At 33.3% G+C, this 13,322-nt stretch overlaps 1 protein-coding gene across 1 annotated transcript in view; it reads left to right on the top strand.

Moving 5' to 3' along the window:
• The window catches only part of LRP1B (LDL receptor related protein 1B), a 1,792,671-nt gene that overhangs the window by 639,598 nt on the left and 1,139,751 nt on the right, over positions 1-13,322 (top strand). The window contains exon 3 of the mRNA XM_036023545.1: positions 4,991-5,128. Within this exon, the coding sequence (XP_035879438.1) occupies positions 4,991-5,128 (138 nt within the window). The remainder of the gene's footprint in view (positions 1-4,990; positions 5,129-13,322) is intronic.

The raw sequence follows: 13,322 nt of genomic DNA on the forward strand, positions 1-13,322 counted from the left end.
TTGGTTTATTTTAGGGAGGTAAATGATGACATTGAATAAGTAATTTATTTAGTGTAAATACTAAAAATAATTTATAAATAATGTTAATTAAATTTTGATTAAATGATGAAATCAGGCAAAGAAATTTGGTTTTGTTGTAGCCAGCAACTAAAAACAATTAGGATTTTGAGAGTAGTTGTTTGGGTGAAAATAGTGTTTGCAGCATTTATTCTAGGAATGTGTTGATGGTAGGGAAAGGTAACTTCTAGAACATAAAAAAAGTAGAAATTAGTGAGAAGTTAAAATGTATCTTGAACATCATTCAACCACTGTATATTAAACATCTGTTCTGTGTCAGAAATTGTACTCGATGTTTATGTTTTCCAGAAAGAGACAACTGAGTTTATGAAAGAATATATGTGAAATGCATCCCAGTGTTTTCATGGAATGGTGCAAATAACAATAACAACAATAATAATAGTGTGACTGGAGTATGAGAGGCATGAGACATAATGGTGGGAAGTGTGTCTAAGAGAGAGGAATCCTGGTCAGCTTTGAGGACACTGTGTGCCTCTGGCTTCACTGTTAATGGGACCATGGAGACCTTTGGGAGAAGCTTAGCAGTGGTGGAAGCAGAGGCTACTGTGAGAAAGAAATGGGAATGCCGCAGATCCAATCTGTATTTTGAAAAATTTATCAGTTAAAAAAGAAAAAGTAAGAAAGAAGGAACATTGATTGAAGGAAAGTTAAATCAGCAAAAGGGACTTTATTCTTGAGTGAAGGTGAAGAAAAGTGGATTGAATTGCAGGCCAAGAGCTTAGAGCCATCATGGGAGAGTAGAGTATAAGCAAGCAGCAAATCTTAATAGAACAAAACAACTCATGGGATGTGATAGAGTTAAGGAGGTGAGGTTCACTTTGGAGGATGAGGATTGATGCTGGTCCTGCTAAGACATAATGACATAGTGACAAGTAGAGGTATTTTACTGTCTCTGTCATAACAGAAGAAATACCTCCATTCCTTCACAAAATGCTCTATCCCAGTTTTCTTTGAACAGAAAAGGCATTTGATAAGGGTATGTCTTCCTTTTCTATGTCTTACTGAACAAAGTAAGATGTTTATGTGTAAAAAAATAATGTAAATATTCAAAAACATACAAATGAATAATGTTATACTTGAATTATCCTAGAAGATTTGTTTGTAAAAAAACAGTTTAAGAAATTAGTCATTTCAACTAATTGTGTAAGGCTTAGGGAAATTTAAAAAATGATATACTATTCTTTATTGATATATTTTAAATCTTCCCAATGAATGAGAGTTTTTTTGTTGTAATTAATTATTATATGTTAAATTCCACTACCTTGCTCAGGTCACCTAAAACTAGATTTGAGGGACTGGAAATGTTTTCTGAGTACGCATTACTGAAAATTGAAATGTTATTCTCTCTAGGAACACAGTACTTGCTAAAATTTTTAGTGTCTTTGTAGTATTTTGAAATATCTCACATGCTCCCAGTTATGCCAGTCCTTCTCTGAGGTCCCTCCAAATCCACATGATTTAGCAACTAACGAGGTAATTCTGGGTATATGAGGGAACTTCCAACCCTACTTCTTGATAAGGTTAGATTATGATTTCTGATTTTAAAATATGTGAATGGCTAAAAGTTTTCATGAGGTGGATCATTTAAGGCAATATTGACATATTCTCAGGAGTTCATGCAGGCTCCATTGCTGTTCCTTGTCACACAAGTAGGTGGGTAAAAGTAGTGAACAGATTGAGTCTCCTCTCCATTTACAGGACAGACTAAAGAAGCCCCATGGGAGAGTTCAAGCCTTTACTGCACAAATAATGACTGAGAATTAGGAATGGATTATTCTCCAAAGCAACAGTACAGCAAATACCCCTACTGCTGGGCTCTGGGAGAAATTTTGTTCAGGCAGTCATTTATTGTTTTTCACACTGACCTATTTATATTCACATTTTCCAGAAATAATGGCAAAATACTGATTTTAGCAGAGTTTTCCAACTATAGTATCCTAGCACCGGCCATAGGGGTTTAAGAAATTGATCTCTCAATTTTAAGGTTAATTCCTCAGGCCTGGGACAACCTCTACAACTAATTTCTGCTACTTACTTCAGTGTAACTTGCAAATATCGTCTGAGGTGCTTCAATATGAAAATTTGGGGAGTACTGGTTAAGGTGCAATCCATCCAGCCATGGCCCAACTATCTTATCAGTAATTCGATGTTGATGGAGACCAAGATGATAACATATCATTGGTGGGGAAGAGTGTAGTGGTTAGTCTAGAAAAAAAAAACTATTGACTATTTCATTACTTCAAACAAATTTCACTTATTTTCCCAAATTCTTACCACTGGATGAATTTAATAGATCTATATATTACCCTTGAAAAATTCAAACCTTTTTCTTGGTTTCTCAAAATTGGTAAGTAGCTGAGACTTTCTTCTGAACATCAGCAGTGCATTTTACTCCTTCTGTCATGTTCATCCCTTACCCGACAATCTACCGTGAAAAACCGTGCTCACATGAGAACCAAAACATGTATCACTTTGTGGGGGGAGGGATATATAAGGGGACTAAATGGTAATGGAAATATTATAATAAAGATTAATTAAAAAAAGAAAAAATAAAGGATCTTGTTTTTTTATAAGAACTGCTAAATCACTTTTGGTTTCTAACTAAATATCTAAAATTTCCCAGGTTTATGAAGTGCTGTTTTGTGGGTCATTTTTTTTTTCATTTTCAGAGAATCTCAATGTATCTACTCTAAACATGGCTTTGACATTGCAAGGATGTGTGATTTTAAATTTTTAGGAATAAGACAATTTTAAGAACTACTTTGTGACTTGGTCATAGAAGTGTGCACCTTTTAAAAATAATTCATGTTTTTAAATTTTATTTTAAAAATTGATTTATGTTAATCTTAAAATACATATTAAATAGCTAAAAACTCAGTGAAAAGAGTTTCACTTTTATTCTTATAAATTGAACTTAAATTAATATATTTGTACTTTAGTTATATATGGAAATAAATGCTTATTTTTAAGATATTGACACTCAAATGGCAAACACATGTTACACAGTAAGATGAGCTGTGCATTTGTAGAGATAGGTATCTGACAAAACTAACAGTCTTTTATAGCAGTAATTGTAAAACATACATGAAAAGATAGAGAGGTACCTGTTAGTGCCAATACTTCAGCTAGTGAAATTACATCATAAAAATTTGTTTACATCTCTCAAACACAAAAGGTTTAAAGTTGTTTTACCATCAAACAAAATCACATATACCTATAATTCATATTTGATCAGGCATTTCAAAAAAACACAACTTACTCTCTGTTGGCAACTCCAGCTACTTTTGTTTTCCTTGTGTAATACTTTTTGCTTTCTTTTCTCTTTTTTTCATTTTCTAATTCTTCTGCAATTCTTATAGCTTTGCATATCCTAGAATATGTTAGATTGGCCTTTTCACTATTTTTGAGCATTTTGGGGTGGGGGTTGCAGCAGAAAAGAAAGTTATGAGATACAAGTGTTTACCAAGAGGCAACTAACTCACATTCATGCACAATCTTTATTTAACCATGATAATAGAAAACACTTAGTCCTTGCTAAGAAAAATGCTAAGAGCTTTTGAAACAATTCTTACAACAACCTGGTGAAGCAGAGAAAAGGTATACGACTTGCTCAAGGTACTCAGTTTACAAGTAATGGGACCAGGAATTGGACTCAATAATCTGGCTCCAGAGTCTGTTACCTACCCCACTATTCTCCATTTACTCACATGAATAATACATATTGAATTTGAATTCCTACCCTGAGCCTGTACCTCACAATGCTCAGTGCTTTACCATTAGCACCTTTTGACAGTCACAGCAACCTTGCAAAGTAGATTCAGTTGATAGTTCCATTTATAGATGAGAAACTTAATGCTTAGTTCATTGAATAAATTAATGCCTCATGGGTATTTCTAGAACTGTAGTTAAAACCTAAACGTGTCTGACTGTAGAATCTGATTTGTTTTCATAATCAGTGTCAGATTAATACGTAATTGTAGGCATTGATTGGTATGATCGCACTTTCGATGTGGGAGAATGGAGCAAGCCTTAGTCATTACAGGGAATTTGGGTCATTACAGCAGAAGTATAGGTAGGATTTGGGAATTAGATACAAGGATATACCTGAAATTTAGATACGAGAGTATACAACTTGGGTGTTTGATGGAGATTTGGAATTGGTGACCGTTGAGAAAAGACTCTGCATTCTGACTTTAGTGCATTTTTAAAAGTGAAAAGGGTGATTTTGTAAAGTACACTTACCAGCAACAGGTGAACTTGAGGATTATGCCCTGATCATCACTACCTCCTCACTCTTTATCACATTCTATTGCATTATAGTTGCTCAGTGAAGTTGTTTTTAAGAAAAAAAAGAATCCACATGCAAACGAGTACATAACTAGCTAGTTTTCATATTCTTAAACAACATTAAAAATAAAAACAAAAAAATGTAGGTTGTCAGAAATTCATTTGAATGCCACTAAAATGTTTTTGTTCGTGTTACTTGATATAATTCTAATAAGAACCCTGCCAGAAAGATGTCGTTATCTGTTTTTCCCAGTTGAGGAAATTGAGATTTATTGGGTTTGAGTGCCTTGTCCACTTATCTAAGTTTATGAGAAAGAACAGAGACTCAGAGCAAACCACAGATTTTCATTTCAAGCTACTCTATTGATTGAAAAAAATATTTGTGTTTTTAATTCACTCTTTGAAAACAATACAGAATGTTTTATTTCCTATGCAGATATTTTAATTAGGTTTTTAATCATAGACTAATTTTAATGTCTGTCAGAATCAGAGCTTCCCTGTGGTAGTATTTCTATACTTTTGATTCATAAATTAATTATCATAATTTTTGTACTTAATAATTTTAGTATTCAAAAAATTAATGAACTAATCCATTTCAAGCTGATCATTTTTACTGTTTTTTCAGGTCCCGAAGAGGTAGAAATCAAGTGTCCCCTGAACTACATTGCTTGCCTTGGTGCCAACAAATGTGTTCACTTATCCCAGCTGTGCAATGGTGTCGTGGACTGCTCAGATGGGTATGATGAAGGAGTGCATTGCCGGGGTGAGTCCATCTATAGAACAAAGCACCTGAAATATTAAATTTTCATAGTTTCAATGAAAGTTCAAAGAAAACCTATAACCTGCCTTTTCTTTAAACCGTAACCATATCAGTTATTGAGAAAACACAAATTTTATTGCCAGAGACACTCAATATGCATTTCAAAGCTGCAAGTACTACACTCTACTTAAAGTGCCATTAGAAAAAGAAATCCACTTGGACTTGAAGTTGGGCTCTTAAACAATTACACATTTCATAAAAAAGAATACTTTTGAGAAAAGGAAAAATGAGAACTCTCTGTCACAGTAGACTGAGCCACATGCTGCTATACAATCATTTCTCTGAACCTTGGTTTAAACAAAGAACATTTGAAGTAGAACTTCTACAAAAAATGTTTTACTAGGGTGTGTTCATGAGATATTTTTCCTCAACATAATTTCTATGAAGTTACACTAACTTTCTTGTAATTTTATTTCTTTTTAAAAATAAATATCTAAATTCTACAGTGGTCAAGGTTTTACCTGCATATTAATGATAGGAGGGAGAAATAATAAAAATATCAAAGTTAATAAAAAGTTTATAGCAACTGGTACATTCTAGGAACATTGGATAGGGAGGGGGAATGGAATGTGAAACAGAGAAATGGAAAAAGTTGTGGATTAAAAATTAAGAAACACAGTCAGTGTATTAATCAAGTGAATCAGGACACTAGAGGGAGCCAGGAAAGAAACCACTGAATCACAGATACCTCTAACAGATTCTCACTGGGTGAGTGTAAGGAAAAGGATATTTACTGAAGCTGATGTCAAAGAGAAATCTGCCTTTCAAGATGAGGATAGAAGAAATTGTAGAAAACTTGAGATGCATGTCTGATCTGTGGACAAAGTCACCCAAACTAAATGCTGCCATGTGAAAAAAAGTCCTAGGTCACCCAAAATACCAATTTTTCAGTAGGAGCTCCATGTCTTTGTGAGTTTAAAGTTTTCAAAGTCAGCTACTGATTTTTAAAATATTGTATAGGCCATAAAATGCAGGCCAAACAAAAGGCCTGACATGGCTTACTGGCTGCCAGACCCCCAACTCAAGGCTGAAGGAAACTGAATTCAAGACCAGAGGAAGAGATATATCATTAAAAGGAGTAAATCTTAGAAAGGTAATCTAAAGCAATGAGGGCACTGAGAGACTTTATATCAACTAGTCACTTGGTCCCTACCCTCTTCCTAAGGGACATCCAGTTACTCTGTTCTGTGGACAGATTCAGACTGAGAAATTAAAGTTATTTCTTCTTTGACCAGCTTTCCTTCCCTAGCCTTGAACTCTGAAACCATCACATAAGAAGCCAGCAAATTCTTAGTTTCAACTATGAACACATATGTTATAATAATTAATAAGATGTTTTATTTTTATTTAAAGATGCTCTGTGGCATGTATTCTTTTTAATAAGTATATATTATATTAATATATTATAATACAATAGGAGAAATTAAGTATATTTTCTATAATTTTTTGAGAAATTAATTATATTTTCTGGAGCCTAATTCTATCTACTTCAGTTATAATTCTAGCTTCTTTTTACTGTACATTAATTTTTTTTCACATAGACATGTGTGACTAAACTTCAAAAAGAGCAAAATCATCACATTGCCAAATACTGTCTTAGAGGTGATTGCACAAATTTGAATGTGTTAAAAATTTTTCAGTGCTGTTGATTATAACAAAATATATTTGAGTCATCAAATAAAACATACAGTTGTAATCTAATAAGTCTACTTAGATATATCCAATAAAGGCTATGTTAATGGCAAAATAGGGGATTCAACTAAAATCATAAAATATTTGAACAAAAATTAAATGGTATCATATTTACCTTGATTTTTTTTAAAAAAGATCAATATATACTTCAGACTGAGGTATAATTAGAGTATATAGTTGGTTATATTTCAGTTTTTCTTCCTGTGCCAATTTATGTTTTATAATTGTTGTAAGTTTCATATCTTTATCACAAGTGACAACCATTTTTATTTTTTTATAATTTACCAGTAGGAGGCTGATTGTACTACTTTGGCCTTTTAAATATATCTAGATTTCACAAAATAAAGTGATTTTAAACTCCTAAGTAATTAGTTATCACCAGTGGTACACCTAGAAAAAACAAGTACAACATATTTGGATTTCTACTTATATTTATCAAAGTGCAAGGTTTTCACCTAATTATCTGGTCTGGTACAACTACAGTGAGTGGTAGAATCAACGTGACTGAAAGATATAGTCATTCCAGAGTCAGTGGTTTGATAAAATGTTTCTTCATTGAGAAAAGAAAATTAAAGATGTGTTTGCCTCTCTGGCAGAGTACCCCTGACCTTGGACAGCAATCACAGCTTTTGGGCAACACCAAACTGTCACATGTATATGATTTTTTTTTTAATGAGAGAAGATGACTGATTATAGAGAAAATTATATCATGAGAACTTATTCCAAATTCCCACCATCAAATTTTCTTCCAATTTTGGGTTACACATAGTGAAAAATGTTTCCTGAAAAGATAATTAGGCACCAGCCTATTAAATCTGTAAGGAACTGTTTTATTTACTATAGACATACAATTAAGAAAGAAAACAGATTAATTCAAACATTGCATTAATCTTTAGAAATGCATTTTCACTGAAGCATCTAAATCAACTTCTGTTTCCATTGCTTCCTCTTGGTTTTATTCTAACACATATTCTAATTTAAACTTATTATACATGAAGCATAAGATGTAATTCAAACCTGGGTATATTTTTTCTAAGAAAGGCATTACATTTAGTTGTATATTTGTATTCTTGATGAAAATTAATAAGGAGAAAAGTTTAACATTTTGCAGCTGATATTCCAGTCTTGGGAATGTTTTCTTATTAACTGAATTATTTTCTGAATGTTTCCTAGAAAATCAATTTCTCCCTAGTGAGGGTAATAAAAATATCTATTATTAATGATTTTCTATAACACTGATATTTTAATCTCTATAATTTAATTCCGTTTGAAGAAAAATTGATTTTTGTATATGAGTATACTTATATATAGGAATGTGCTTATAAAAATTTTACAATAAGAACATTCAAAATCACCACATTGTATTTTAGAAAATTGTATGTCTTCCTACATTGTATTTTATATTGGTGGTAATATCACTATGTCTAAATTGCATGAGCAATGAAAACACATTTTATACAATCAAGGTTTCTGAACAGAGAATATTTCCACAAAAATTCTTACAACTATATGAAGAATGCCAAAAGAAGTGAACAAATTCAACTAATAAGACTAGAGTTATTGAGATATATTAAGATGCTATTTTAAATTTTTACATTTATAAGCTAATTCATTATGTTAATATTTAAAGTGTCTGTGAGCAAAAGATTCACGACCCTTGCGAGATTACAATTGTAGTAGAAAATGATCACACAAGGGAATGACATTCTCTGCAGCACTATCTGTTCTCGCTCCATTGAAGGAATATGGAAACTGTTCAGGTGCGTGTAAAAAGGAATTCTACATTCTATATCTCCAGAAAAAGTGATTATGTGATCTTATTGTTTGCAGCAAACATACCAATGTCCTTTTGTTGTTGTTTATTCTTGTTCGGTCACAGTTGTCCTGCCTTTTTCACCACTGTTCACTCCTACCTTCCTTCCCACTCCCATAGTCAATCCCCCCCCATTGTCTATGCCCAGGAGTCCTCTATTCATGTTCCTTTGCTTGCTCCTTCTCCTTCTTTTCCCCATTATTCCTCTCCCATTGCCCCTCTGGTTACTGTCAGTTTGTTTTTTGTTTACAGGTCTCTGGTTCCATTTTACTCATTTGTTTATTTTGTTGATTAGGTTCGTTATAGGTGAAATCATATGGTATTTGTCTTTCACTGCCTTTCTTATTTCACTTAGTATAATACTTTCTAATTGTGTTTATGCTATTGGGAAGGGTAGGAGTTCCTTCTTTCTTTCTGCTGCATAGTATTCCATTGTATAAATGTACCATAGTGTTTATAGCCACTCATTTACTGATGGGCACTTAGGCTCTTTCCAGCACTTGACTATTTTAAGTAATGTTGCTATGATCATTGGAGTGCATAGGTTCTTTTGAATTGGTGATTCAGAATTCTTGGGATATACTGACTAGTGTGAAGTGGTGTCTCATTGTGGTTTTAATTTTCATCTCTCTGATGGTTAATGATGCTGAGCATCCTTTCATATGTCTATGAGCCTTCCATATGTCCTCCTTAGAGAAATGTCTATTCAGGTGTTTTACACATTTTTTAATTGGATTGTTTGTCTTCCTGGAATGGAGTCATGTGAGTCTTTATATATTTTGAAGATCAAACCCTTGTCTGAGGTATCATTTGCAAATATATTTCCCCATACAGTTGGTTCCCTCTTCATTTTGATGATCTTTTCTTTAGCTATGCAGAGGCTTTTTATGTTGATGAAGTCTCATTTGTTTATTCTTTCTTTTATGGTATGGCTGGGGTGGAGGGAAGTTGTAGGGCAAATGGAGACAACTGTACTTAAACAACAATAAAAAAGAAGTTGAAAAACAGTTCTGAGGATATAATCCTAGCAGTTGGATGACTGGATCGAAAGCCAGTTCCATTTTTAGTATTTCAAGGAAATTCCAAACTGTTTTCCACAGTGGCTGCACCAGTCTGCATTCCTACCAACAGTGCACTAGAATTCCCTTTTCTCTACAACCTCGTCAGCACTTGTTGTTTGTTGATTTATTAATGATGGCCATTTTGAGAGGTATAAAATAGTACCTCACTGTGGTTTTAATTTTCATTTCTCTGATGGCTGGTGATGTTGAGCATCCTTTCCTATGTCTATGGGCCCTTTGTATGTCCTCCTTGGAGAGGTGTCTGTTCAGGTCCTTTACCCATTTTTTAATTGGATTGTATGTCTTCCTGGAGTGGAGTCATGTGAGCTCTTTATATATTTTGGATCAAACCCTTGTCACTAGCAGATACGTTTTCCCATATGGCTGGTTCCCTTTCTATTTTCTTGATGTCTTTAGCCATGTAGAAGCTTTTTTGTTTGATAGCTGCATGGGATATCTGAAATTTTCCTGCCTATTTTTTCCTCTAGGTCTTTCATAATGTTACCTCTTATATTTAAGTCTTTTATCCATCTTGAGTTTGTTTTGGTGTATGGTGTAAGTTGGTGGTCTAGTTTCATTTTTTTGTATATACCTGTGCAGATTGGCTAACACCATTTATTAAAGAAGTTATTTGTACTCCATTTTATGTTCCTGCCCCCTTTGTCAAATATCAAATATAAAGTGTGGAGAGAGTTTACTAAAACTGTTTAGGGAAGAGGATCTCTGATATTTGAAAATCTCACCACCCAAACACACAAATATGCACTAAAAATGCAATATTGCTGTTTTATGATTTCTGTTTTTTCAGTTCTAAACCTATTCCTAAGTACTTCTGAGTGTGTAATATATTTTTCAATTAGTGTATTTGATCAGGAACCTAAACAAATATAAGATTCTTATATATCTTCTAACTCCTTGAAATAATGCAAATTAATAATATTTAAAATTCCCTTTGATATTTTACTTGATTTGCCTTTTGGGATGTAATTTTTCTAATATGTGTAATTACATTTTTATCTGTTCACTCACAATCAGTTATAATGTATTTATTTTAGATTCCAGGAATTCTAATACAGGGGTCCCCAAACCCTGGTCCAGGGACCAGTATCAATCTGTGGCCTGTTAGGAAATGGGCTCCCAGCGAAGCTCACCTGAACTCTACCTCCTGTCCTAATTCCCCTCTAACTCCCTCACCCCACCTTCCACAAACCCCTTTCTGGTGCCAAAAAAGTTGGGGATCTACCTGTGTTCTAATATAAGTATGAGGTCTCTCCAGAAAAAGTCCAGCCATTGTTAATAGAATGAGACTGGTTTGTGCCACATTGATGTAACCTGGCAGCCAAGGAAAGTGGACTGGAATGCACATACATGAACAATGACAACTTCACTGCATTAGTCAGTGAGGATGGTAGAGACCTTTGAGTGAGCATGTGTACTGTGCAACTGTCACATTCAAAATGAATGAGTAGAGCAACTAATCTGCATCATATTTTGTGTTAAGCTTGAACTTTCCTCAGCAGAAACTATCTGGAAGATTCAGAAGGCTGAAGTGAGATGCAAATGGTGATTGGCAGCTTCATCAGGCCAATGTGCCCACTCATATATCATGTTTCGTGCAGAGATTTTTAGTGAAACATCAAATCACCCAGGTGACCCAGCCCCATACAGCACATATTTGCCACCCTGCAAATTTTGTTTTCCCAAAACTCAAATCACCTTTGAAAGGGAAGAGATTTCAGACTGTTGATGAGATTCTGGAAAATACAGTGGGGCAGCTGACGGTAATTGGGAGAACTGTGTGAGGTCCCAAAGTGCCTACTTTGAAGGGACTGAGGTATCGTCCTATGTACAATGTTTCTTTTATCTTGTGTCTTCTTCAATAAATGCCTCTATTTTTCATATTATCTGGCTGGATAACTTCTGGACAGACCTCATATTTTAGATATCAATTTGTTGTCTCTTCTTTTATATTACTATTTATAAAATTAAAGTCATATGAGAAAGTGCTGAAAAATCCTGGAATTTAAAAAGTAGAATCTTCCTCAAAATAGATTGAGATAAATGGCAACCTATATTATTTGAAGTGATTCCACATAGGAAAATTAGTAATCCTTGAAAATTTTTGTTTAAAACTTATATATTTCAAATAATTAAAAAATAATCAAACCCAATTTAATAGGTTTCATTAATTGATTTGAGAAAATGGAATAAATTTAATGAAAGAGAAGTTAATTTTTAGCTCAGATATTCAGGAGTCCATTTTTTAAAATTTTCCCAGAAATGAAATACTTTATTTTGTGATGGTATTAGTTATTCATTACATCACTGATTTCAGAGTGGGTTAACATTAATTTATAGCTTGCAGGAAGGAAAAAAGAAAGAAAGAAGTTAGTGAAGTTGGTGAAGAAGACAAAGAAATTTGGAGCCCTTTGTTTTCATTTTTACTTTCACTCTATCAGTGGATCTTGTCCTGTTCCTATTATAAAAGTTTTAGTTGAAAAATATCTCAACTAAAATATTGCCAATCTCTTTCTAAATTAAAATGAACTTATTAGGAGAAGGGGATTTCAACATGCAAAGTCCAAAAACAAAGGTATGGAGAAAAAATAAAATTGCAGGCAATGTTATAGAAAGTGTATCAATCAGCAATGCAAAGCATACAACGCACAGAGGAAAACTTCACCAGTGTGTAGTCAAGTCACTAAAAAATATTAATAAGCCAAAAGCTACAAAACAAACACCTGGAATTAATTAGCCAGCAGGACTTGGGTTTGCATGCTCTGGCTACTTTTGATTACTAAAGTTCCTGGAACTTAAGAGTAGATCCTGTTAAATTATTTTCTTCGTGTTGAATTGTGCTTAAATGATTGGATAGTCTCAAATATATCTCAACTCTGAACAAGATTAGCATTTTTCTCTCAACGAGACTGGTTTAAGTAATAAAGTTAGTTTAGTGAAAGGATATGACCCTTAAAACTGTTGATTTTACAGATGAATTACTGTTTCTCAAAAGAAAAGCCACAATTCCAAGAATAGGTCTTCTACAACTTTATCACCCCTTTGCAATGCTATTGCAGATATTATGTTGACAAATGACACCTGTATGAAATTAGGATAGACTAGTACTTGAAAACCACACTAAATATGTATATATGTGTATGTGCACGCTTGTATGTGTACATATATACTTATACATGCATAAGTACATGTATATATGTATATACATAAGTATATATATTCATTTTCAGTCTCAATTTTATAAATTCTGTTTAATTAGAAATATGCTGTTGTACAGAAATCTGACTTCTTAAAACATATTTATCAGATGTAATTGCTAAACCGATGCTGTTAAAGAGACATGGAGTGTAGATTGCAAGAGTCTGTTTGAATACTTTGACTTCTAGAAACAGCTGACTACCTAAATGAATACCTGTGGGAAAATGATGACAAAGTAATTTGGCTCTATATAACAGCTCAGCATTGAAATGATAATCTAAAATAGTTTATTGTTAATTGGAAGTGAGATTTTGTAGTGGATTGACATTTTTAATTAATGGTAATGTTATATTAA

Source organism: Phyllostomus discolor, chromosome 4, assembly GCF_004126475.2.
Source record: "Phyllostomus discolor isolate MPI-MPIP mPhyDis1 chromosome 4, mPhyDis1.pri.v3, whole genome shotgun sequence".
Classification (NCBI taxonomy): Eukaryota; Metazoa; Chordata; class Mammalia; order Chiroptera; family Phyllostomidae; genus Phyllostomus; species Phyllostomus discolor.